Raw genomic sequence first — 27,029 nt, forward strand, 5'->3', positions numbered from 1 at the left:
GCCCGGGCTCTTTGTCGGTGGTTGCTGGCGGGGGGTCGCAGCGCCATGTCCTCCCCCAAGAACGGCTTCTACCGGCAGGAGATCACCAAGACCCTTTGGGAAGTGCGGGACCGCTACCGGGATCTGCAGCCAGTGGGGTCCGGTGCCTACGGAGCCGTCTGGTGAGCCGTGCGAGGAGGGGCGGCCCCGGGAGGGGGCGGTGGGGCACCAAGGTGGCCCCTGTTCCGGACTGGGGGAACACTGTCCCGCCCGGGTCTCGCTCTCCTTGTTCCCTGCCAACTTTTTCCGGTTGTTGTGCCTGGCCCGGCCTGGCTTCGCCCCGTGCTGCTGGGTCCTGCGGGAGCTGAGGTGGGTGGCCCCGCTGCCCACCTGGCCGGGTGCCGGGGGCGGGCTGTGCCGCCGGGGGAGCCCGGCCCTTCGCCGAGCAGCCGGCAGGCGGACAGCGTTCATACCCGTCCCACGCATGTTTTCGTCCCTGGAGCAAGCGGAGCCCGGGGCGCCGCCCCAGCCCTGCCCAAGGAGCACTGCCTGCGGCGCCCGGGCCCGGCTCGCGGGGTGCGGTCCCCGGAATGGCAGCGTCGTCGGAACCCGAGGTGCTGGCCCTTGGGACGTGACGCCTAGTTTGAGTTGTGTCAGTGGTGGGGGTTGGGATTTTGGGCGAAGTCTGCTTCTTTCTTTCTTTCTTTCTCCCCACCCCCCTTCCTAGCCAGATGTTCCTCTTTTTAAAGCTTTTGAAAATTGGCCACTTTTCATCCCAGGGCCTGGAAGCCTATTAAACGAATGGAACTAAATGTGGGGTGCTGCAAACAAGGTACTTTTGGGAAGGTGGGCTCCTCACTTGGCAGCCATAGATTGAAGTCTGGGCAGAATAGGCCAGGATGCAGCCATGCTTGGTGGGCTTTGCATCTCGCTTCAGGACTCCCTCACCAGCTCTCCCTTTTCCCTTAAAGCTCAGCCATTGATGGAAGAAGTGGTACCAAAGTGGCCATTAAGAAATTGTACCGCCCGTTTCAGTCTGAACTCTTTGCCAAACGAGCCTACAGAGAGCTACGCCTGCTGAAGCATATGAAGCATGAAAATGTGAGTTGGGTCATTAGCAGACTATCTGCCCCCAAGGGCACAGCTTGCACACCCTAAAAACTAAGAGAAAAATATGTAGAGTTGAGCAAGGCAGATGTGTGGCTGCATGGAGTTCAGGAGCCTAAGACCTGTGTTTCTGTCTTTTGTCTGTCTGTCCTCTATCTACAAACATTGGTTTGTGCAAACGAGAATATCTTGTGGGAAACACTTCATTTCCTTGTTGGAAAAGTTGGGTGGGGAAGGTTGGGACCACAGTGGAATTTGTGTTCAGAGCAAGTGAGACAGATTAAGGAACAGAAATTACAGTCTCTGTCACTGTGTGTCTGTGAGGTGCGGGAGGGCATAGAGCGTGGGCTTGTGCCTGTGAGTCTCAAATACCAGCATCGCTCTTCCTCCATGAAGATGACTATGGCACACATGCATATCTTTGGGGAGGGGGTAAGGTTTTCCTTTTTTATCATTCATGCAGCATTTGAGGGTTTTGGTCTCATACTAATGTGAAACAAGAAAGGTCATGGGTGACTAATTTATTTTAGTAGGATACAGAGAATAGGATAGAGAGCTCTGCAAAGATTCCTCCATCATGTGAAAGAGCAGCTGTAGAAGAAAAAGTGTTATTAGTCCCAATAGTGCTTAGTGGCTTAAGTAAAAAGTAGAGGAGGAAAGATTTGTGTGAAAACTATTTTTGTGGAATTGAAGCGTGGACTCCAGGTTAGAATTGACCTAGGGTAGTCTTGGGGAATGATGGTAGTGGTTCAGTGAGGAAGCTGGGGGGGCACCGGGGAAGAGAGAGTTTGGGGGAAGTTGTTAAAAAGATGGCTAAGATTATAGTTTAAAACAGTAACTATGTGGAAGATTAGAGCATAGCTCCGTTGAGATAGCTTGCCTTGAAGGCTAAGGGATTGAAAGTGAGGACAAGAGAAACTGGTAATAACAATAGCCAATCATTGCCATTTCACATTCTAATATTAACATTGTGAGTGCTAGCTTTAGGTTTGTTTTTAAGGATAATCTGTGGAATGTCCTGACTGTCCAGAAAAAAACAGACTTTTTTGGTAGTCTTAAGAAACAGTGTGCCTGTTAACATTTTAGTCTGAATCTTTTACTACATTTGATCATTTGACTTGAGGATTCCTTTTAAGTAACTGCTTCATAGCCACTGCTGTATGCGTTAAAGAGTTAACTTTTGCAGGGAACTTGTGTGTCATGCATGGGCTTTAATGTTCTCAGCATTTTCTTTACTGAACATTTGGGAGCAGAGCAGCTCATGCAATTGCCAAGGTCCTAACTGTGTCCAGAATTTGGGATTATTTTTCTTCTGTTTCCCAGAATAATCTGTTGGGTAGCATTTTCCACTCCTGGAGGTTTTAATGTGGTGGATGCCCTTCAGGATAATACTCTGGAACCCCTCATATGATAACTAAAGAGTCTAAAGAAAATGCTCGCTGGGCAACGTGAGCACAATCTGTAAGAGTTGCAAATCAGTATATATGAAGGAAGGGAATAATTTACAGTCTTGGGAAACAGTTTGGGCCACAGAAAGAAAAACCTGGTCTACCTCTTCAGGAAAAGTTTTACTGCATGCTGAGGCATCTACTTGTTAGAGAACAATGACTGATTAAATGATTCTGCAGGGATTTGTAGGCACTGTAGAGGCAGAGGGTCACTATTCCACCCATCTGCCACAAGCCCATCAAGTTAATCTCTACTCATCATCCCAGCCTCACACCCTTCTGTCAGTTGTTTCACCCACAGTGATTAGGGAATAACAGTAACATCTCTTAGGATTTCTGGTCCCTGTGTTGATCTCAGAATACTCATACAAAATCAAACCAGATCAACAGTATCACTCCTCATGATGATTTTCAGCCCCTCACTTTGACCCACCGTCATTTTGTCAAAGAGCCTCATTTTGCATATCTCCATGAAAGGATAGATTTACAGGCAGACTGTAAGGCCCTTTCCTATTCACATCAGCAGTCCACAGTGTACTATGCACACCTTTAATGATATGGTACAGTAGCGGCAGGATGGCTTCCTGTTCTTTGTCATTACTGTTGTGGTTTTCGTGGATCTGACTATGGGGTTGTGAATGGGTGCCACTTGGATGGGTGCATATCTCCTTACAACAGAAATTAGGAGAGTAGGGCAGTGATTGAAGTGCCTTTCTGATTTTTCATTTAACTGCCATGTTACAGTATACTTCTATAAAATAGCAGTTACCTCTCTTTCTGGCTGTACTATAAACACAGCTGCTATTAACAATTAATAAAACTGAAGTAAATGTCTCGGAGACCACAATAAAATAACAGTGCTGCTGTTATCTTTGTGCTGGATGTTGATAATCTAAATACATAGAGGACGTGGTGTGTGATAGTGGCTCCTGCTAATATCTTGTGTCAGAACATAGAGTTTTATCAAAGTGTGGCACATTCGTGTATCTTGTACCTATTTGTATACCTACATATACATATAAGCACTCACAGGAATTCTAAAGTAGTTCTACCAACTTAAATTCTGAACCCATTTCTGGCATAAAAATTTTGACAAATGCCTATTAAATGTTTCTTGGGTTGGTTAATATTCTACAGATGTTTTCTCTTCCTGGAAACTCTGTATGTAAGAGGCAACTGCAGTGCTTGTTTAAAGGTACTCTATTATGCTCTCATTCATTGCTCTGAGCTAGTAGGACACCAGAATAACTTGGTTTGGTACTCAAAAGCCAATAAATAGTCACTTCTGCTTATTTTCACAAATGTGCCGGTAGGCACTTTACCTAGGCTGAGCTTTAGCTGACAGCCATTTTTTCATGCCCCAGCCTTGGGTACTAATAATGTAGATTTACTAGCTTAGTCTAGTAAATGAAAACAGCACTGAAACCCAAACCTTCTCTTTGGATTGCCATCCAGTCCAGAGATGAAGATGTGTTTCTCTGCAGGATTTGGTTTTGTCCAATGTTATGTAATGAGTCCTTTGAAAGAAAAGAGTGTGGTGGTGCTCATGTGTGCAGCTGGTGCTTGCTGATGTGCAGATTGGCAGGAGAAAAGGAAAGAAGCTGTCATTCCATCAGCAGGCATCCCTGGTGTCATGGAGCGGTAATCAGTGAGGAAGAAAGGTGACTGTGGTGCAAGCCTTGTGTGTGGATAGTTAACATTTTTTAAAGATGGATTCTACTTAGTGTGGTAAGAGGATGCAAGTGTCCTGTGATGTGGAATAGTGCAAGAACAGGAAGTTGAAGCTAGTTCTGCAGAAAATTTAATGCACTGTAACATGTAGTTCAGTGCACCCCAGCAGAGATCTCTCTTAAAAAATGTACTTGCATTTGTAGCCCAAGTGCCAAAGTTGTGTTTTCATGCGTAACATCTGCAAAAGAAAGCAGCACTTATTGTATAGAAGACATAACCTACATTACTAATTAATTTATACAATATCCAAGTCTTTCACTTATGTGCTGTTTACATCAGAAACTTTCCTTTACAGAAATTCAGTGGTATAGTCCTTGAATAAAAGTAATCTAAGATATGAAAGTGCAGAGCAGAGTAGAGAAGAGAGGCAATTTGCTGTTGTGCTCTACTGCTGGAATAATGTTTGGCAAAGGAGGCAGCTGAGAAGGGAAGGGCAGAAATCACCTTACCAGTGCAAAGCTGTTATTTATTTGTTGACAGTATTAAAATTGGTCAGAGTGGTCAGTATAAATGTCTTGGGAGAAGGGGAGTGGGTTGTGGGTCTAAGAAAGGCTGGAGACACTGCCATTTACCTGCTACTGGCTTCATAAGGAAGAGAGACTGTCAACAAAGTATACTGAATAAAAAGCCTTCCTGTGGGGGAAAAAAGTTAGATCTGTAGATAGGTGGTTTTGCTTTTCAGGAAGATGAGAGAGACTTGCAAAGAAGGTACTTCATTGGGGAATCTAGACATCCCAGTTGGTTTTCAGTCAGATGGGTGGTAGGAAAGAAGGTGCATCTTTTGTGGACTAATTCATTTAAGAAATTGCCTTTTGACGTAGTTAATGGGGAAAGAAAATGTGGCCCTGTGCTGCTGCTGGCTGCCGGCTGCCATAGGTGTTTTTCATTGCCATCACAGAGTGCACTGGGTTTGTTTCTTGGCTGTGCTTCCATCTCTGTTAGTATCAGTTAGTGTGGTGAATTAACACCAAAAATAGAACTATAGCATATTTCCATGTCATAGGTACATGTGTTGCATTTCCTATAGGCCACATATGAAAAATAGATCATTCATGTAATTGTTTTACACTGGCTTACTTTTTGTGCTGGGACACGAAGTACCATAAGATTTAAAAAAAAAAAAATCTTTATTCTTTACAATATTGTATTTAATTGAGAGTGTCTTAGACAGACACAGGATTTTCCATAATACTATGGAAGAGGGAGTTTCCTACACTTTGTCCAGTTCTTTTCCTTTTCCTGAAGAAGCAGCTGGAATTGTATCTTGCTCAGGATTTATTTTATCCTGTACCTCCTTGTGCCTAACATATCTGCAGAAAGCTGTGACCTAAATGGAAATACTCATGACTCTGTTCCAGCACAGGAAAATCATCCCAAAGCACAGCTATTAAATAAAGATCACAGAGGAAAAGGAAATGGGTCTCTTGTTTTTTAATTTTAAATTGATTAACTATTAGTATCTCTTTCCATTTTTGGACACTAAAGTGGATTTCAGGAGTTTTAGAAAGCTTGCTTTAGAAACCAAGAAAAGAAGTATTATGAAGCTTTTGACATACCAAAAGAGCTTTCTGGTTTGTAGTTTAAAATTCTCTGCAATGAGAGCTGAGTGTTGGTCTTGGTGTTCTTCACTGTGGAGGTTTTGGAGCAATGGTAAGCTTGTCTCCATGAGTTTGCAGCATTACCCCAGAAGTAAAATATATATATATATATACACACACACTCAATGTATATACAGAATATACATGTAAGTATTAAGTAATGAGCAGCATTCATAACTACCAGGAGCTCTGAATGGAGAAACAGTAAAATGTTGGTGAATTTCATTAGGTGTGTTTTGAGGCTGATAGGTTTTTCATGGAAACATGAATGCCTTCATCAAGAGGGCTTTAAACTAGGTATGAAGGGGGGAAAACTACAGTGCCTAAAGATGACCTTAGGTATGGCATAACAACACAGGGGGCGAGACCATTAGTCCAGCTGAAGAGCATCTGTACTTCGTGAGGGGTTCCAAAGGACTTCATTAGGGGCCCAGGTCAAATGCTTTGATGTGAATGCACTCAGCATGGGCAATAAACAGGAGGAGCTGCAGTGCTATGATCTGATGGGTATCTTAGAGATATGGTGGAATGAAACCTACGATTGGCGTGTTGGACCAGAAAGGTACGAGCTCTTCGGGAAGGACAGGCAGGGGAGGCAGGAGGGGGTTGACCTCTGCGTCAGTGACCAGATAGAGTGCATAGAGCTCCACCTGGTGAGCGATGAAGAGAAGACTAAGTGCCTATGGGTCAGGATGAAAGGAAGGGTAAGGGACGTTACAGTAGGGATCTGCTACAGATCACCTAACCAGGAAGACCAAGTGGGTGCAGCCCTTTGTAGACAGAGAGGAGTCGCTGCTCATTCACAAGCCCTGGTCTTCGTGGGCGACTTTTATCACCCCGACATCAACTGGACAGACAGCACTGCAGGGCCTAAACAATCCATTTCTTCCTTATGGAAATGAAGGTATGGGAAAATTACCTTAAGGAGAGCAGGACTTATGAAAAAGTGTGGCTTAATAGTGAAATAAGTGCATACTGGATAAGATTAATGTTGAAACATCATCTTCCTTGGTTTTAATACAGAAATACTGGGAGAGCACACAACTTTTCTGGCTGTGTATGCTCTGTTATGTGTGTGTACACATGCTACCTTAGGAAATGCTTGTAGAGCTCCATTATGCTCCATTGTTGTCACATACATCTTCCTAATTCCTCTCTTGTCCCTTTCTCTCTCTGCTTCCACATAGAAAAGGAAAATCTTGTATCAAACTGACATTAAAAAAATAATTGCACTTAGTGTGTGTTCAACATTTCACTCACAAGGTGCTCTCTGGTCTTAAATAAAACTGTTAGGCTCTGAACTATTTGTTCAAGTTAAGACTGGTTTGTTTGGGTTTTCTATTTTGTTGTGGTGTTTTTGTGGGTTGGGTTTGTTTTGTAAATCACAGGGTCAAACAACCCACAGCGTTACAAAATGTACACATAACAAATCCTGGTGTTGCTAGGCACTACCTGTAGGTATTCTTTATGCCTGCATCCGACGTCTCACTATAGTAATGTTTTTGATTATATTTTTTCACTGCTTAGGCAGGTTAGGGTTTTTTAATGTTACATCAGTATTAATAATGGTTTTTCTTTCCCCGCTCTTCTTTTTAGGTCATTGGAATATTGGATGTGTTCACACCAGATGTAACTCTGGAGAAGTTTAATGATTTGTAAGTTCTGAATTGTTTGTGTTTGGGAGCAGGGCATCAATACTTTTGTAGGAGGGACAGTTATTAAAATTATTGCTTCATGGATTTTATATTGTTTTCTGAATGTCATCTTAATATAACTTTTATGTGCAGCTTCAAAATTCATAGACTGAGGTTTTCAGATTGACATTAGAACCAGTTACCTGTCTTATAAAGAGCGTACTTCTTTCAACCCTTAGTAAATGGCAGTTTGGCAGATTCCTTAATACACCTTTCAAGCACTGATTCCTTCCTCTAAGGCCCAGGTTGCCCAAATGACAGGATAGTTCTTAACCCAAAGAAGTAGGCTGAAAATGATGCCTGCTACATGACACATCTCTGGTGCGATCCATCCGAATTTAAAGATTAATTCAAGACTTGATGCTGATGATTTTTTTTAGTGGTTATCTGGGTTGTGGTCTGTTATATTCCCTGACTGCTTTCTGAATGACTCATTCCGAATGTTCATGACCTTTTGGAAAATGAATTAAATAAGTCTGAGCTGGAAAAGAACTTAATATGCTTTCAACAGTCAGGAGCATCAACAAAGAAATTAAAATGTTTTCTAAGTCACTTGTCTATTGATAGCAAACATTTTTTTTGTCATAGTGGGGGAGAGCTATGAAATGTTATTCTCTTCTCCATACTTGCTCTGTCCTTATATAGCTGCAGAATAAAATTGCTCATCTTTTGTATCCAGAAGATAGCAAATTTGTAAATGCTGGGACTGGAAGCCTGAGTCCTGACCCCCTAAAGTCATAGGGAAAAATGTTTAGTACCTATGAAATGTTAAAAATATTACCTGTAATTCCCAGGGACTAAGTGAGTGCCCCATTGCACTTTATATTCAACAGAACAGTTTTTAATCTTAAGTGAAGATTAGCCTTAAGTACCAGCTTGACATTCTCAAGCTTTCTATTGCTGATGGATGTCCTTTACCGGTACTAAGATCAAAGATCCCAGGTGAAAATTAATGGAAGCTATTTAGCCTCCTAACTTGATCATCTTTATTTGTGCTATGTGTGACCTTGTCTATTTGAATCTAGGCAGTTGGTTTCTGCTAATTCATCACAATGGTCACGATGGTGAGATACACAGCATTGCATAAATGCCTTAGTTTTCTCTGTGGGTCTCTGAAGTATCACATGGCTCTTGGTCATGTTCTTTTTAATTAGTTCAGAATCTTCACTCTTCTGATAACCAGCAATTTTCCATAATGAGTGTACCTCTTCATGACAATCAAAATAGATCAAAAACTTGGAGGGCAGGGGGATGATGGTGGAAATTTTTGGTAAATGGAATGATCTGTAATTTATTATTGTCACTGAATGATGACATACATTTATGTTTCAATTTCTTTGACAAACTTAAGTTATTCTTTTTTCACTCCTTTTGTTTGATTTGGTTTGTTTTTAAGCTACCTTGTCATGCCGTTTATGGGAACAGACTTGAGTAAGATAATGAAGCATGAGAAACTAACCGAAGACCGAATCCAGTTCCTGGTGTACCAGATGTTGAAAGGATTGAAGGTTTACTAGTTTTACTATTATTTTAATTTCACAATCTCTTTTTTTCCCAGTAAACTATTATGGAGGGCTATAAATAATTGACATAGCAGGATAAAATTTATCATGCCTTGTATAGTAAAACTGATGACATTCTGCATAGCAGTTGTTTTGTGATGATAAATGTTGTCTGAGGGGTTGTAGGAGGTGTGTGTGTGTGCTTGTTTGTTTGCATGGTGGTTTTGTCAGTGGCTTTTTTCAAGGAAAAAGAAAAGATAGTGATCGATAATCTATGTAGTACATTGATCCAGTGGTGTGGCTCAGTTGGTAGCACATAAGACCCTTAATGGGAAGCTTGTGAGTTCAAGCCTGCAGTGGGCACTATTGTCCTCCCTACTCTAGTCATGGGGTCTGTGGTGACAGGTTGGACTCGATGATCTTTGAGGTCTCTTCCAACCTTGGTAATACTGAAATGAGAAAAATGAGTATTGCCTTGGGTTTCTTATTTGAGTACACTAAAATTTCCCTGTTGTGATTTTTAGTCGCCTTCTTCCCCAGTAGTTTCTTGTGGTGCTTCTGGGCCATATACCTCTTGCTGTGTCTGTCTGGCATAGAGACAGGATGGAACCATTGTTGACTTGACTGTTCAAGTCACCTTGACTTGAGACCTCAGCTATATCAATCATCAGCTTCCAGTTTCCTCAACTGAAAATATTTCTGTGGCTTACCAATACTGGTCTGACACACTGTTGCTATGACACTCTGCACCAAACTTGGTGTAAGTGTAGTATCTTTCTGTGCTCTTCTGAGGAGAATTGAGATATATAGTTGTATATATACATCTATGGGATGGAGGGGTAGATGTCTGTGTGAGTATGTATAGTTATACTATTCCTGTATTTATAGCATATATGTACTGTAATATCTATCAATACACACATGTATGTGCCATACACAGGTAACAACCTGTAGGTGTGGTATTGTGGGGTGAATTTCTGGTCCTGAGAGGGATGCTGAGCCCTGTTGAATCCTAGTGCCCATGCTGGTTTTGTTAAGTGTTCAAAGACCACAGCAAGTGCCAGTTTGGTCCCTGTGTGTTAAAAGGGCAGTTCTGCAGAGTACTAAAAGTCATTGCTAAATTTAGGTAAATCATTGGGATTTCTATATCCAAATTCCTTTCTGACCCAGATGTCTGAATGTTTTCTGTGAAACTGGAAAGTGTCCTTTGCTTAACATATATGTAAAAATCAAAGAGTCTCTGAAATTTTAGTGACAAATCTGAGTGGTAGGTGGCTAAGAGGAGGACAGATAAATCACTTAACAAGCCTAAACTAATATGCACCTGTTTTAAAGAGTTGTAAAAGATGTCAGAGGGGAGTCCACTGAAATAAAATAATTTTTAATGCATTCTGACAGACTTGCTGAAATTGAAATGGACCTCTGGAGGCTGTGTAATCCAGCCTTCATGCACAGATCAGGGACAAACTAAGCAGGCTGCTCAGGAGCTTGTGCAGTTGAGTTTTAAGCATTTCCAGGATGGAGACTCCACATCCTTTCTAGGCAACCTGTTCCAAGGTTCAGTCTCCCTTACAGTAAAATTATTTTCTTGTATTTAAATGTAAATTCCTATGTTTTGGGGTTTGCCCATTGCCTCTTGTCCTTCAACTGGGCAGATACTTTGAAGTATCTGTTCTGTCTTCTGTATTGCCTCTGTTAAGTCTTGTGCACATCTAAGCAATCCTTGCTGTCTCAGTTTCTCCTTTTGTATCAGATGCTCCAGTCTCATGATCACCTTCATGGAGCTTCACTGGGTTTGCTTTAGTGTGTCGCTTTAACTGGGAAGCCCAGCTAGAAGATCGACACAGCATTCCAGGTCTGTTTCACCAGAGCTGAGAAGAGGGAAAGGATCACCTCCCTTAAGTTGCAGGAGGCTTTCGGTTGTCTTTGCTACAAAGACATGTTGCTCACATTGAACTTGTTCACTGGGACTTCCAGGTCCTTTTCTGTCAGGCCAGTCACCTGCCCAGCCTGTATGAGTGCATGGGATTATTTCTTCCCAGGTGCAGGATTTTGTTGAACTTTGAGTTCCTGTTAGTCTGTTTTGTCAAGGACCATGTAAGTGGAGTTGTCTGGTTTTTTGCAGGCAACTCTCTAAGAAACAGATTTCCAGCAGAGGCATGCTATCCACCAGAGATGAAAAACATCATCTGGGCTAATGTTACAGACAAAGAATATATGCACTGTAAAAGATTAGCTTGAGTTGAATGTAGTGGAAAGAATGAATAATGAATTGAATTCTGGTGAAGTGACCTAGAAACATCCTAGTGGCCTAGATTATGTCACAGAGACCAACAGAGTGGCACTGGAAGAGAGATTCTGTTGCAGCCCATGGAGAAAGCCATGGTGATGCAGGTTTCTTCTGCATATACTATGGAGGACCACATCAGAGCAGATATCCACACTGTAGCCCGTGGAGGACCTCTTGCTGAAGCCCATGGTTGTGCCCTGAAGGAGGCTGCAGCCCATGGAGAGAATGTGCTGAAGCGGGCTTCAGGCAGGTTTTTTAGCAAGACCTGTGTCCCACAGGGGACCCACACAGAAGCAGTCTGCTCATGAAGGACTACATCACATGGAAAGGGTCCACACTGGACCAGTTTGTGAAGGATTGTCTCCTGTGCTCCCACAACTGAGCAGGGAAAGAATGTGAAGAGGAAGGAACACCAGAGATGACACTTAATGAACTGACCACAGTTGCCATTCCCCATCGCTCTACACCACTCTGGGAACAAGCTGGAGAAGTCGAGTTGAACCTGGGAAGAAGGGAGGGTGATTTTAGTTTTGTGGTTTTGTTTTAAATGATCTTGTTCTGTTACTAATTGACAATAAATTAGATTAATCTTCCCCAAGTCAAATCTGTTTTACCCATGATGGTAATTGGTAGTTGTCCTTGTCTCAACCCATGAGCTTTTCCATTGTATTTTCTCTTGCATGCCCTACTGAGAAAAGGGAATGAGAGCAGCTCAGTGAGCACCAAGTGGTCAGCCAAGGTCAGCCCACCACAGGGGGAAAGAGCAGGAAGTTCTTGATGTAAGCTGTTACCAGGATCTTATACAAATCAGGGCAGTTTTCATTCCAGGTACAAGCAGCCAGCAGGGATGAGACATTTGTAGTAAATTGGTCTCTCTGGTCTCTGTAACTGTGTTAGATCTATAAGTGTTCACCTGAATATTTTGTCTCTTCCACCACATTTTTGAAGGGCACAACTCTACCTGCCTCAAAATTATCAGCAGAAAATTAGACATTACTAAGTTAATGAGCTCTAATATTAGTTTTGTCATTTCTTATTTCATGACAGACATTTAGGAAGTATTTTCTCTGTCTGTTCCAAACAACTGTTTAAGCTTTTTTCGCCATACTCATGGTAGTATTTAACTGCTCTACTTTTCTCCTGTTGTCTCTGTTTACTGCCTTTTGTTCATGTTCATCATTATTTCTGCTTCTCTGCTTTCCCTTCCCTGTCTCACTCATTTCCTCTTCAGTTTTTCCTTCCTCGCCAAGTCACCCTTCATTTTCATTTTGCATGCTGCCTGGAATACTTTCTCCTGAGTCTTTTCTAATTCCCTTTTGATTAGCTTTTTTATTTTGTGTAGAGGTTGCCTGTACAGACAAGAATGTTTGGAATTTAGACAACTTTGTAGTGCAATCTGATTTATGCATGCTACCAAAAACTGTCTTTAGGATTATGCACAGAGCTCCTGTTCTTCCAGGCACTTTGCTCGTGTTGGCTGGGTCTTGAATGAGATATTGTTGAGGCAAAGTGGTGATAACTTTGTGAAGGATATATCTGCTTTGCTTTAGATGTTTTTGCTGTGTTGAGTGAAAAATGTGTCACTATTATAATGATAATGAGGAGAATAGGTAAGAATAGGATCCTATTTCATAAGGTTATTGAACTGAAATGAAAAGTTTTCTGAAGGAAAACTGGTGTGGTTCCAGTGCTGCTACCTGCCAGGAGATAATAACGGGAAGTTTACTGCTACTGTTAAAGAAACATTGCAACACAACACCAGTATTTCAGTTTACAGGAAAGCTGGTATGTATGCTAGCACCAGGAATAAGTGCTGTTTCATGTAATTTCAGTAGCCTTGTATTAAGAGGAGTGTTCAGAAAAGACAAGAGTTCTCCCCAAAGTGTTGACATGTTTTTTGTGCTGTGAACACTTATAAAACCTTCAGTGGGGTGAGAACATCAGCAAACCCATCTTTTCCCACCACACAGGTGAGATTTACTTTCACTAAAACTCTGAAGGTTGCAGTGCTTTTAATTCTTGTTTCTATGTGCCACATTCTTAGGTGCAGAAATTCCTGGGGGGTGCCAGGTATTTCTTTACTGTGTACAACAAAAATAGGCTACAGAATGTTTTAACCATCCGCTCTGGAAATACCAGAAAGCTTCAAGAAGATACTGGCATTATTGAGAATTCAAGCAGTCATGGTGATACCCTTGATCCGTCCTTGACTACTGGCAGAAGATATCTTTTTCTTCATTTGTTGGGAGTCTAACTGCTTGGGCATATGTTAACAAAAAAAAAAGTACATATACATCCTCTCTGCTCTCCACATACAAATGACAACTTCCTCTTTCTGTGTCTGGTTCCTTCCATCCTGATCCAATTCATGCACACCCATGAGAGAAACAGCATTTTGTACTTCTTAGCTTGCTGTAACAGTTTTACAGCTGACATTCTGGGGTACAGTCCTGCAACCATAGGCCCTTGTGCCTTCACAGGAAATCCTGTGAAGCACTTTGGTATTTCCTGTGAGTGATGTTAAGCCTTGCCTAATCCGCAAGTAATACGCATCAGGAGCTGGTCTACTGCAAAAGCCAAGACCTACATTTACTCTGGTATGGCAGTCAGCAGTGAACCCATGCAACAGCAGAGCCCTACCACAATCTGGACTAGATTAGTATAAAGTTGCAGGCACACGGTTAAGGAAAGTGAATTTTTTTTATTCCCCCAGCCCTTTGCAGAACCTACAAGACTCTATTTGGAGTATCATGTCAGATGCAAGAGAAGAAAAGTAAATGTCAGAGGTTTTATTTCTGTTTAATCACTGCTTTAAAAACTTGGTGCCATAAATCCAGACTTGTGCTTCTTAGCTTGTAGGGCTTTTGTTCAAGTTCAGAAAACTTAAGTCCGAAACGTACATTGGATCTGTTTGAAGCTTTGCTTTCTTTTTCCTTTCCCTTCACCAGGTGGACTATGATGATCCCTTTACAGAGGGACTATTGTAATTTCACAGTTAATTGTACAGCTTTGTGGTTGCTGAGAAAGAAGACAGTGGTTGCTGGGGATGTGGTGGGCTGTCAGTTACCCCTCAAAGTGCAGATCTTTACACCTCTGTGATGCTGTCCTAACTGGCCCCTGTTGGTGTTTCCTAGCTCTGAGAACTTGTAACTTTTCCCAGTTTTTGTCCCATTCTTCCAGGTGGAATAAAAGGAATTCATCCTGGATGCATTCCTGTGTGGACTACCCTAAGTGACCCCGCTTTGGCGGGGGAGTTGGACCTGATGATGTCTTGAGGTCCCTTCCCACCTCTAATACACTGTGATACTGTGAAAACTCTCCAAGTGATTCTGGTTGGATTCACTTCTCATCCATCTTTTCTGAGGCCTTTTTCAACAGCCTTTATTGTTCTTGGGTTTCTCAGTTTGAGTAATATGGGCTGCCATTAGTAGTATGGTCTTTGGGGCTTTCAGTTCAGTTCCACACACCTGAAGTAAACAATATGAGCATGTCCCGGTCAACTCTTGGAAAGCATGTCCTCAGTTTGAAGACAACTGTCTGCATTTCCTTGTAAAAGATATGCTTATGAAGTAGTTACAAGAGGCTCCCTTTATTATCAACAATGAAAACAGTCTCTTCAAGGGCACCATTTGGCTGGTGAGAGGAACTGTGTACCTCAGTGGAAAGCATTTGGTGACAGTCACAGATGCTAAGAGCTTGACTAGCCTTCATTCTGCTCTTACATTATCTCTTAAAACTCAGTGCTGCTGGAGCATATTAATCTAAACTGTGTGTCATACCAGAAAAGTCTACTGCAGGAGGGCATTTCTGATGTATAAAATAGCAGGATCTGTTTTGATGCATGTACATACCTACCAATGCAAAAATTAATTGGAAATGAGGGGTTTATGTATGGGAAGGATTAATAAAAACACCTATATGCAGTACTCAAACTGATTTAGTTTTTCCCGTTGTTGGGGAAGGGCAGAATGCTGGTTTAATTATCTGAATGTTGAAAACCTAGTTGGAAAAATACTCTATGCAACAAATAATGTTTTCTAATTTCAGATAACTTTAATACCATGAAAAAGTACTTTCACACTGGCCCCAAGCAACTTCTAAGTCAAGATCTCATTAACTAAAAGCTACTTTCTCGTTTTTTACAGTATATTCATTCATCCGGCATAATTCACAGGGTAAGTGGAAACAATATAAAAGATGTTTATATTCTGATAAGTGAATGGTGTTTGTGTATAAACATGCTCATAAATATCATGGAATTCTGATTATGGTGTCTTAGTTTGATGATGCCTTGGGTTTCTTTTTCACTAGGAACAGAACATGGTATGGCTACCTCAGTGTAAGTTAGGCGTTCAGGTTGCACTAAATATGGCTTAGATTTGGATTTCTCAAATTACTTTGAATCTGAGTTGTAAGTCCCCACAAGAACAAATGGCATCTACATTTCTGAGTTTTTTCTTTTTTTAAGATTAATCCTCTAAGAATAATGTTTAAATGTTGTTTAAATATCATTAGTTATCGTTCAGAGTTGGGGGGAGGGAAAACAGAAACTGAAAGATAGTCTGAAATTTTAGAGCCTTGAAAACATTTATTAATTATTTTTTTTTGTCTTCTAAGAGAAATTAAGCATCAGTTTCTTTCTGAATCCCTGCTGCATCTAAAGTCCACTTGGAAATCCCCTTTGCACTGCGGAATTCTGAATGATGCCCTTGCAGTACCAAGCAGCGTAACTTCTGCTAAAACTGTAACAGGACACAAGAAATTGGCTGTTACAAAATATCAGGAGCACCACAAAAAGTGCACATTGTATAGTAGCTTTAAGCTGGGTGTATGAACTATACAAATACCAAAACAATATAGTAAATTGATATTTTTATTTCTAAAACTGCTGTGATCATGGTCTAAATTTACAATTGCTTAGACTTTTTCTAAGCTCCTTCTTGATGGCTTCTGAGCTTCTTGGGTTTATTAGCCTGGAGAAGAGGAGACTCAAAGGTGACCTTATTGCTCTTTACAACTACCTGAAGGGAGGTTGTAGACAGGCGGAGGTTGGTCTCTTCTCCCAGGCAGCCAGTACCAGAACAAGAGGACACAGTCTCAGGCTGCACCAGGGGAGGTTTAGGTTGGATGTTAGGAAGAAGTTCTATACAGAGAGAGTGATTGCCCATTGGAATGGACTGCCCAGGGAGGTGGTGGAGTCGCCATCATTGGAGGTGTTCAGGAGGAGACTTGATGGGGCGCTTGGTGCCATGGTTTAGTTGTTTAGGTGGTGTTGGATTGGTTGATGGGTTGGACGCAATGATCTTGAAGGTCTCTTCCAACCTGGTTTATTCTATGTATTCTATGTATTATGGTCTTTTGTACCAATTTCATTCTCACCCAGAACCCTCTGATCTTAAAACATCTTTATATAAAACAGGCTGATGTCTGTTAAAATGTTCAGAGAAAAGGTTCTTGTAATGTCTTGTGCTAAAGTGTGTCAAACAAAGGTTTGAAAAAGCTGATGGAAAATTTCTTTCTGTTTTTTTTTTCTTTCTTTCTCTTCATAACTGTGAATGCCTAAGAGTCACTGACTTCAGCAAATTTTCTTAGTCATTGCCAGTACTTTTCCCTATGCTGCTTAACTTAGAAGTACTTTTGGAGATCATTAGATCAGTAGCTAAAGAGGCTTAAGGGAATTTTTTTTTCACATTGCAGTCTCCATTTAAGTGACTTCATTAGGAAATTGATTTTCCCACAGAAGAGAGCGTGGGCTTTTAAGTAAAATCTTGTTTGATTCCTTCAGCAATCCTTTTAAGTCTGTCAGGGTACAGAACCTTTGTTAAAGTATATTTTGGTATGCAATATGCACAATCCAGAAGTATATGTGTGTAACCTTAACTTTGTGGTGCTAGTATTAAATGCAACAAATTTATGCCCAAACCTCAGTCACAGTAAGATGGATGAGCTCTTCACTGGCAAGTATTTTCCTGGTTTCTAACTGAAAAAAAAAATTCACTGGGTGGAAAATGTACTGGATAAAAGCCAAACATATGCAAGTTTTTGCCTTTGTGTCTATTATTTATTCTGTTTGAATTTCAAAATTAGATTTATGGTGTTGTTTTACCTGTTGCTGTCTTAAGTAATTACATGAAACCCACTAAACCTAAATGCAAGAAAGAAAGAAAGAAAGAAAGTGTGTTCTATTGTGCTTGCTGTAAAGTAAGTAAATAGCACCCATTTCAAATTTGATTACAGGATCTAAAGCCTGGAAACTTGGCAGTAAATGAAGACTGTGAACTGAAGGTAGGATGTGTTTATTTGAAATCAGTCAGGTGCATTAGAAACGCACCACAGAAGACAGCAGGTGCAACAGCTGTAGATGTACAGGTTTTAGTTATGGGCCAAGCTTTCAGCCCTGGGGCTTTGAAGAGCCATAGCAAAATAGAACACTGGAAAGCTAAAGAGAAGGGGATCAGATGGGCAGTATTATCAAGAAGGAAAGAGCAAAGAGGAAATACTGGTTGTCAAAAGGCACCTCCAGATGATAAACAGAAAACAAATGCATAAATAATACCAAGGTGAGGATTTACCTGGGATCTGCTTACACTGAAGGAGTTAAACTGACTTCCCCAGTGTGCATGAGTTCAAGTGTAATGGGCAGGACATCACTCTGCCCTGAGAGAGCATGTTTTCCAAGACACTTTATGTGGACACAGGATGGTTCTGCCAGGGATAGTCCAACTCTTTTTTCCCCAGTGTCGGTGCCCTTTAACATCGGCTCAAGTTGTGATGAGGCAGTAGGGAAGTTGAGAGTTGCTTGAACTTGTAATTCATTAATAAGCATTCAGTTTTATTTTTCTCAATGAGCTTTCTGGATCCCTTTTCTGATGCTCTCAACTGCTACATAGTAATGAGAGAAGTGGCAGTGAAGCAAGACAGGAACATTAAGTTTGCTGAGCAGCAGAGGAGCTTATTCTCAAGGGGCTGAGGGGAATCTGCTGTCTTTCATAATTCCTGCATTGTAAAAAAACATTTCCAAACTTCCTCTGAAAATTAGTTTGCAAGTTCCAGCTGAAAAGTTGAGGGTTAGAGTATGACAATAATAGTATCATGTGAAGATTGTTATTGAGGTGGTGGCACGTTAGTATTAAGTACTAACATGATACACTTGGTCCTGAGTCTAATGAGTGTGTGAATGAAAAGAAGTACTGAAGTCAATACAGCACACAAAAATTCTCACTCTTGTTTTTTGCTCTTACAAAAATAAACCTCCAATTTATAATTTAGCCATTTCTATCTCCGAGTGTCACAAGTTTCGATGTCCAAAATGCCTAAAACATTGTGGCAACCCTGTGGGTTTTGACCTATTCTGTAAAATTTCCTTTCAGATTCCACCCCTCTTCCTGTCTACTGGGAAAACACAGTGTGTGCTTTACATAAAGAATAAATTTGGAAGATGTATGTAAGAGCGTATTTTCCTATTGCAAATATTTCCAATCCATTAAATCTTCAGTACGCAAAGAATTGGCTGTAATCAAGTGCATTTTTTCTGTAAGAACAAAACTATCTCCCTTTGCATCCCATTTCTGGTTTCAAATTGGTAGGTAATCACCAGTTATGGGGGAAACATGGAAATGATGCTTCAAATATGGCAATAAAGATAAACCATAACGTTTTATACTCTTGATCTATGAATGAAAATACAATTTTTCTTTCTGTTAGTGCCAAGGAATGATGAAACTTTCCTGAAATACTTTAAAATGTTTGCCACTGAATGATGAAACCCTCCTGCAGTGTTTTCAAATGTTGAATTATGGAGAGCATTAAAAAAAAACATCACTCTGGTATAGCAATGTGCAGATGCTCCTAGTGAAAACTTCCGCCCTGACAATACATATAGGAAGCCAGATACACATGGAAACTAGTGGCTGTTCATGCAGAGCTACATATTCAGATATCTGTGGATAACAATGATTTCTCTTGAACAGATTTTTACTTACCCAAGCCCCCTGCTTCTTGTTAGAAGCATGAACAAGATAATTCGGTTAGAGAAAGATGCAAAAATAAACCAGTTTCTGCACATTGCTCCAATTGTTTTATATTCCACATTTAAGAAGTCTGTATGAAATAGAAAAGGAGCTGTCTGATCAGGATGTTCTTTGTGCTTCCACTACAGATTCTGGATTTTGGATTGGCGAGGCATACAGACAGTGAGATGACTGGTTACGTGGTTACAAGGTGGTACAGAGCCCCAGAGGTCATACTTAACTGGATGCATTATACACAAACAGGTCATCATCTCTTCAGAAAAGTCTTAACAGAGCTAAAGCATTCATTGCATCAAGCAATACATAAACAAATCTTTGTTTCTGAAGTGAATGAGAAATTGGAGGTGGAAATAATATAATTATGCAAAACTTCCTTGTAGGTAAATAGCATGTAATCATTTAGTGGTTGTGAGCTGGGGGGTCTTTTTGTGTCTTTTCTGAGAGTAACAGAAAGTGCCAAAGGGGTTGGAAAAAAGTGATATAAATGTATACAGATGTGACAGTCTAGTCTGTGTTGTTGTGTTCTGCACTGTCTGTCATCTTCCTGAAAATATCTGCTGATTTTAACTTGAACAAACAAGGCAAAGTTACAGAAGGAGGGATAACTATGGCATGAAATTTTTGAAAGGGTGATAATTTGCTTCCCATGTGCACCTGCTTGCTACTGATTCTGCTGACTATGTCCAGTTTACTAATTGGCCTGGTAGATTTACCTGTTCTGTTCATCATAATTGGCAAGGCACTAACTTATTTTGTAACAGGCTATTAAGGTAAATTTTACACATTCAAAACATGTCTTAAATTAAACTTTATGTACATTTAAATGGGCAACTATTCAGCAATTTAATGTGACTATTGGTGTTTTTTTCAGTTGACATCTGGTCTGTGGGCTGCATAATGGCTGAGATGATAACAGGGAGGCCTCTGTTCAAAGGAAATGATCGTATCCTTCAGTGAATTCATGATACTAATGTAAGAAAATGATGTGAAGTCCTTATGTGATACAGTAGGTCCATTCAAAAACTGTAAAGCATAGATTGAATGAATAGTAAAATGGCTTGCACCCTTCTCCTTAATTGGCTATTTGATTATCTGCAGCACTTTTGCACATCTGCCAATTAAAACTTTTATTACTGAACTTTTTCAATAGAGAAAGATAGGGGATTTTTGACTCATATGTAGAAGGTTGTGTGACAATAGAAAAGGCATCTTTTGCTATGTTTTGTTAGTAATAGATTCCACAATTCCAGAACAAGCACAGAAGATTCTGCTCTGATATTCAGACTTGTGTGCACGTCATCTCTTTGAGACTTTTACCAAAACCTGTTAAGTAACATCTAGTAAAATACTTCAGATTTATAGAAAACATCCAGTCCTGTCATTTCACTGATGAAAAATTAGGGCCATAATTCAATGGTGATACTCAGGTAGTACTTCATTTGCAATAGGAGTGATAATTAATACAGGATGATTTAATAGACCTTTTTACTTGTTTGTTTGTTTCCTGGCTTTGTATGTTTGGCAGCTAAGCCTAATCTTTTCCCACTGCTTTTCCCCTGGTGGAGTTCCAATCAATAAACTGCTTATCTGCAAACACTTGTTTAGACAGTCACAGCTGTTTTACTTTAGTTATATATTTATTTTTAGTTATGTATGTTTAATATCTTTATTGATGATCTGGATGAGGGGATTGAGTCCACCATTATTAAGTTTGCAGATGACACCAAGCTGGGGGCTGTCATCTGTTAGAGGGTAGGAGGGTAGGCTCTGCAGAAGGACCTTGAGAGGCTGGGCAGATTAGCAGAGTCCAACATGATGTCATTTAACAAGTCCAAGTGCTGGGTGCTGCACAACAACCCCATGCAGTGCTACAGGCTGGGGTCCGAGTGGCTGGAGAGCAGCCAGGCAGAAAGGGACATGGGGGTACTGGTTGACAGCCAGCTGAACATGAGCCAGCAGTGTGTCCAGATGGCCAAGAAGGCCAATGGCATCCTGGCCTGCATCACAAATAGTGTGGCCAGCAGGAGCAGGAAGGTCATTGTGCCCCTCTACTCAGCACTGGTTAGGTCACATGTTGAGTGCTGTGTCCAGTTCTGGGCTCCTCAATTTAAGAAGGACATTGAGATACCTGAATGTGTCCAGAGAAGGGCAACAAGGCTGGTGAGAGGTCTTGAGCACAAGCCCTATGAGGAGAGGCTGAGGGAGCTGGGGTTGTTTAGCCTGAAGAAGAGGAGGCTCGGGGGAGACCTTACTGCTCTCTACAACTACCTGAAAGGTGGTTATATCCAGGAGGGTGTTGGTCTCTTCTCCCAGGCAACCAGTGGCAGAACAAAAGGACAGAGTCTCAAGCTGCTCCAGGGGAAGTTTAGGCTCAAGGTGAGGAGAAAGTTCTTCACAGAAAGAGTAATTGGCCACTGGAATGTGCTGCCCAGGGAGGTGGATTGGATAGACCAGGACAATGCATGTAATACAAGTGTTGTTCTCCGATAGGTTTGAACTGATTTTGACCAAAAGTACCAAAGAGGCCTGGTTATTTTAGAGGATTTTGCAGATGATTCAATTTTGTGTTCCAAATTTATAGGATATTTTATTTCAGCTCTTTTGCAAGACTTGTACAAGAAAAGGAGAAAGCGCTCATCTCATGTGTTATAAATCTTCAGTCACTGCATTATAATTGTTACTTTATTCTACAGTAGCCATGTAATGCACATTTTTTTCAGGGTGCTTAGGGTTGTTTTGTTTTATGGTGAAAGACTTTGTTCCTTATTTCTGGTATTCAGATCTGGACCAACTCACAGAAATAATGAAAATAACAGGCACACCAACTCAAGATTTTGTTCAAAAACTGCACAGTCAAGATGTGAGTATTCTGCTTTGTCAGTGGGTTTTGTATGTCTTAATTTTTCTTAAGCCACTTCCAGTTCTTAGACTGGCTGAGATCGTATGTATTGACTATTGAAATGATGCCTGATAGTGTATCTCTGCCTTGAAGTGCTTTGCACACCCAGAATAACTATTGGAGAGTAAGGAGAGAGGGACAGAAAATTATCAGAACACTTGAAAAATCTTTATATTTAAATACTTCAATGTTTCCAGTGTGTACCATAGAAACAGTTACGCTAATGCACTAATACTTTTATTGGAAACAAATGTGAACCTGTTCAGAAAACGCAGCTGTCTGCAGAGGTCTGTCTTTCCTATTCTTACATCGATGTCCCTCTGGAATCCTTAAGCCCTTACTATAAAGAACCTAAAATTGCTCATTAGACTAACTGTTCAATTTAAATACTAATGAATTACTGTAGACAGTTCACTTGCTGAGATTTCTGTAAACTGTGTAATTTTTCCAAAAGCATACATTTTCCAATGCATAGGTATTTATTCTAATCAATATATTAAATATGAAGTGACAATAATTAAAGCTTTCCATTACCACGTCTTAATTACAGTTTTAAGGCTTTATTAAAAAAAGAAAAGAGTTTCTTTCAGCAAGGAGAATATGATGCAGCTTTATGACCCCAAAACCAATTCATTTTTTCAATTTGCTATCAAAGCACCGAGTTACCTCTTAGGCATATAGTTAAAGTTGTCACATTACAAAGGTGGCAAAAATCTATTATAATATCCATGTTTCTTTTAAGGCAAAAAACTATATCAAAAGCCTCCCAAAAGTCCAGAAAAAAGATTTTGCATCCATCTTGAAGTATGCGAATCCTTTGGGTAAGAGTTTGTGTTGTGTGTGGTGGCAATTTGTCGTCGTCTCGTGTGTGCATTGGAGGCAGCAGTACTGTCAGTCATGTGATAAGTTATGTGATGGTTCTCATTCTTTTCTATCTCTTGCTTTGATTGTATTGGCTGAACTTTGCCCAGTTTAGATGCTGCTAGGATCGGTTGTTTCTTAGAAGCGTTAAAAAAAGAAGGAATTTGTGGTTTAGGCTTCAATCCAGCGTCTACTTAATGGTGTTACTAGAGCAGCTTCCTTAAGAGCCCTGGGAGATCAAATACATGTGCTAAATTTTTCTCTGTGTTTTATTGGAAATTATTTTTGAAAGCTCAATCTGATGCACAGTAGAAATGCAAGCAACTAGAAAGCTTGCATTTTAGTCATGGAATTAATATTTCCTGAGAAACATCTGTGCATTCCTGAGAAACATTGGCTTGGATTTGGTAGATGTAAGCATACACATACCAAGTGTGCATAACCGTGACACAGCCTGAGGCAACTAGAGCTCTGAGATGGCTCTCCTCAAACCTTATCCATTCCCCAATGACCTGAACACTCACCAAGCCAGTTTTGTTAGAATATAAATTAGGATAATTGAATCTTCTCAAGTTAAAATTATGTTCTCATATGCAGTAGAAATAAATCTGAGTAACAATCAGCTCTTACCTTGACTGCACAGTTAGCGCCCTGATATTCTTAGCTACAGCAAGCGACACATTTCCATTTGGTTTTTAGGATATTTCTACCTATCACCTCTGTGGCCATCTGAGTACTCCATACATAGGAAACAATTGCTCATGGTCTGGGAGAGAAGGTTGGCAAGCAGGAGTCGCAGTATCCTGTACTACACTGCTGTCTCTTTTCCTATCAGCTGCTCCACCCAACCCAGGAACATTCTTTCAGGATAGAAAAGTAGAGAAAAAAAAATCATTCATCATACGCGTTTACACTAAGCATTTTGACAGTCTGTTAATGGATCTGATCCAAGATCTAATCCAAACATACAGGATTTTCATGGAATATTTTGGTTGAGGTTGAAACCACAGAGCAGATAATCTCAGCACTGAGATTCAGAGCCTGAACAACTTGCCTTGTCAGCAAACTTCAGTGTGTGCCTCAGCTTGGACTTGGTCACATACAGAGCAATTCTTATTAGCTCTACAGCCACCTCTTAATTGTGCTTCTCTCAGGTTGTATGTGGGGTATCTTAGAACTATAACATGGTGGCAATGATGTAAGGCACCTAGGAAATCCTCAAGCACAATGCCCTGGAGCCAGGAGCTGAGAGATCCTTAGCTGAGGAGATGTGGCTGTGCTGCAGAGAAGCACAGGAATACCTCTGTGAGCATCAGGCTTTGTACATGTCCCATCTTGCTCACAACGCTATTTTCTCATGCAGATGGGCCCCACTGGCTATAGAGTGAATATCCAGTGATTCTGCTTTATGACACTGTATTTATTTGAAATATCTCCCAGGCAACATTACTGTGTAGAAGCTTGAATTGGTGCCGTGATTTGAAAACACTGTTTGTTTTCTGCTCAATAGCTGTAAACCTTTTGGAGAAGATGCTGGTGCTGGATGCAGAGAAGCGCGTCACAGCTGCTGAGGCTTTGATGCATCCTTACTTTGAACCAATTCATGATCCTGAGGAAGAAATTGAAGCAGAGAAATATGATGACACGTTTGATAACATGGTTCTTCCTCTAGACGAGTGGAAGTGTGAGTTTCGTTTTGTGATGTACTCAAGAATAATCAGACAGAAAGGCCATCAGAAATAGAAATATTCCCCTTTAAAAATTACCTTCTCTCTTTTGATGGAATAAACAAACAGCATTGAGATAAACACTATTGATAAGCCAGCGTTCCTCATGTTTAGTCCTCCAAAGGACTTTGGAGAATGATCTCCAAAGGTTTCTTCTCTGACTTCTAACATAGGATCTCCTCCTTTTTCTCCTTCTCCTCCATGTGTCTGTCCTCCCATCTCCTGCCAGCATAGGAAAGAAACCCTTTCTGTAACATGTTCCTTCCAGTGGTGAGGACAGGTGAACAAATTCCTTAATGGTTGACTCCATAGGACTGCAGTGGTCACTGGCCTTAAGATAGGTTCTCACAGGGAGAAAAAAATCATCTATCTCATCAGAGATTTACGTGGGAATCTACTTTTTATCTAATGTCAGAGGTTTGTATTTTGGCTTTTAAGTGAGGACTTGGCTTTTAAAGCAGATTTGCTCAGTAGCTCTTTCTGAGATTACTGCCTACTATATTGTGAAGTTAATGCTTGCATTCCTTTGAAAGCACCTATAATATTGCAATATTGAGCTTCTTGTTCAAGTCTCAAATGGTGAGGAAAAGATCCTTGATTCCCTTACTTTTTTGCTCTTTCTATTTTTGCCTGAAGAGGTCTCCCTCTTCCTGACCTAGATCAGAACCTAATGGTGTTGGGGGTTGCATCTCTCTTCCTGACCTAGGTTAGAGCCTAGGGGTGCTGGGGGTTGCGCCTTGGCCATGTCTGTGCAGCGCCTTTTCTGATTAGATCAGCAACACTGTTTATTCTGTTGCTTTCCAGGCATTACATATAAAGAGATACTGAACTTCAAGCCACCACAGACATCAGAGTCAAAGGAGACTGAGGTGTAATTGTATGACTCTGTCTTTTCAGAACGTGGAAGAGAGCAGGAAAGTTGTAAATGTTTCTGACATTTCAGGTGTATAAAACGTTTGTAAATAAACTGGATGTGATCCGTTTCACCTGCACTGTAAGAAAAAGCAATGTCTTTTACTCTGCATGTGGAAGTCGATGCCTTTGGGAGTAGCATTTACAAACTATCTAGAAACTTATTCCTGCTTACAACTTCTACAGAAGGATTCAGACTGTTATCATGGTGCCATCCTCAAAAGAGCACGTAGGACTAATTCTTCTGCTCAGAGATCAGAAGCATACAAGTTACCACCCCATGCAAGCTGAAATGCAGAGTACATCAGAATGCGCTGTGACTGTGGCAACCAGCAACAGAACAAGAGGACACAGTCTCAGGCTGTGCAGGAGGAAGTTCTTCATGGAAAGAGTGATTGCCCATTGGAATGGGCTGCCCAGTGAGGTGGTGGTGTCAGCATCCCTGGAGGTGTTAAAGAAAAGACTGGGTGAGGCACTTAATGCCATGGTCTAGTTGATTAGTTAGGGTTGGGTGATCAGTTGGACTTGATGATCTTTGAGGTCTCTTCCAACCTGGTTGATTCTGTGTGATTCTGCTCTTCAAGGCCACTGAACTACGTTGAATGCAAGAAGTATTCCTGTGACTTGCATGGAATATTTCATCTCAGTAAGATGCCAGGGGAGGGCAATCAGCTTCTGCTGCTTGTGGCATGTAGCAGAGACACAGCCCAAATGAATGTGTGTGTCCCCTGTCCTATGTGAATGGAGGAGAATCTGAGCTCCATCCAGTTCTCACAGATCTGGGCAAGAGGCAAGAAGCAGAGTGTCAGTGTCCTAAGATGTTTTTTTTTCAGGGTAACCAGTGTAGCAGGGCAAGACTTCACAAATGCACTCAGTGAACAGTCACTGGATAAGCAATCACTGTCAGAGAATACAATATTTTCCTCTAAATACGGTGAAGTCTTTTTGTATAATAGACTAAGGATCAAGGACTTACAGGGAGAAATTCTTAAGGCTTTCTAAAGTTTTGCAGGCTCTCTAGCATCTTAGTATTGCAATGATCACTAAGAAAGTACTACTTCGTGGAAGACCTACTGGTTAGAGAATCAGCAGTGCTGACTTGAGAAACAAAGCATTATAGAATAATGCTTTGTTATAGAAAACAAAATGATTAAAATGTTATGCCGCAGCTGCTTGTTGGGAATACCTGCAGCAAGCTGTTTTGCTCACAGTGTGCAGAGGTGTTGCCAGCTGCAGAATAACAACCATTTC

The 27,029-nt window shown here is 40.9% G+C and overlaps 2 protein-coding genes across 2 annotated transcripts in view; both read left to right on the plus strand.

The window, feature by feature from the left end:
- MAPK12 (mitogen-activated protein kinase 12) lies at positions 1-26,194 on the plus strand. Its single transcript, XM_054173928.1, has 12 exons — positions 1-161; positions 951-1,080; positions 7,460-7,518; positions 8,954-9,065; positions 15,495-15,524; positions 17,587-17,634; positions 19,508-19,622; positions 20,251-20,322; positions 22,160-22,239; positions 23,021-23,099; positions 24,650-24,823; positions 25,671-26,194. The coding sequence occupies exons 1-12, from the start codon at positions 46-48 to the stop codon at positions 25,739-25,741; spliced, it is 1,086 nt and encodes a 361-aa protein (XP_054029903.1). The 5' UTR covers positions 1-45; the 3' UTR covers positions 25,742-26,194.
- Positions 22,205-27,029, plus strand: part of HDAC10 (histone deacetylase 10) — a 44,244-nt gene continuing 39,419 nt past the window's right edge. The window contains exon 1 of the mRNA XM_054173927.1: positions 22,205-22,239. The gene's annotated coding sequence lies outside the window, so the exon portion shown is untranslated. The remainder of the gene's footprint in view (positions 22,240-27,029) is intronic.

Source organism: Dryobates pubescens, chromosome 27 (genome assembly GCF_014839835.1).
Source record: "Dryobates pubescens isolate bDryPub1 chromosome 27, bDryPub1.pri, whole genome shotgun sequence".
In the NCBI taxonomy this organism is placed as follows: Eukaryota; Metazoa; Chordata; class Aves; order Piciformes; family Picidae; genus Dryobates; species Dryobates pubescens.

Bases quoted from the DNA above. Each gene is read 5' to 3' on its own strand.
- MAPK12 (XM_054173928.1), top strand. From the start codon at position 46: ATGTCCTCCCCCAAGAACGGCTTCTACCGGCAGGAGATCACCAAGACC. The intron at 7,519-8,953 runs GTAAGTTCTGAA...TTTGTTTTTAAG, and splicing joins CTGGAGAAGTTTAATGATTT to CTACCTTGTCATGCCGTTTA. The intron at 19,623-20,250 runs GTCATCATCTCT...TGTTTTTTTCAG, and splicing joins GATGCATTATACACAAACAG to TTGACATCTGGTCTGTGGGC.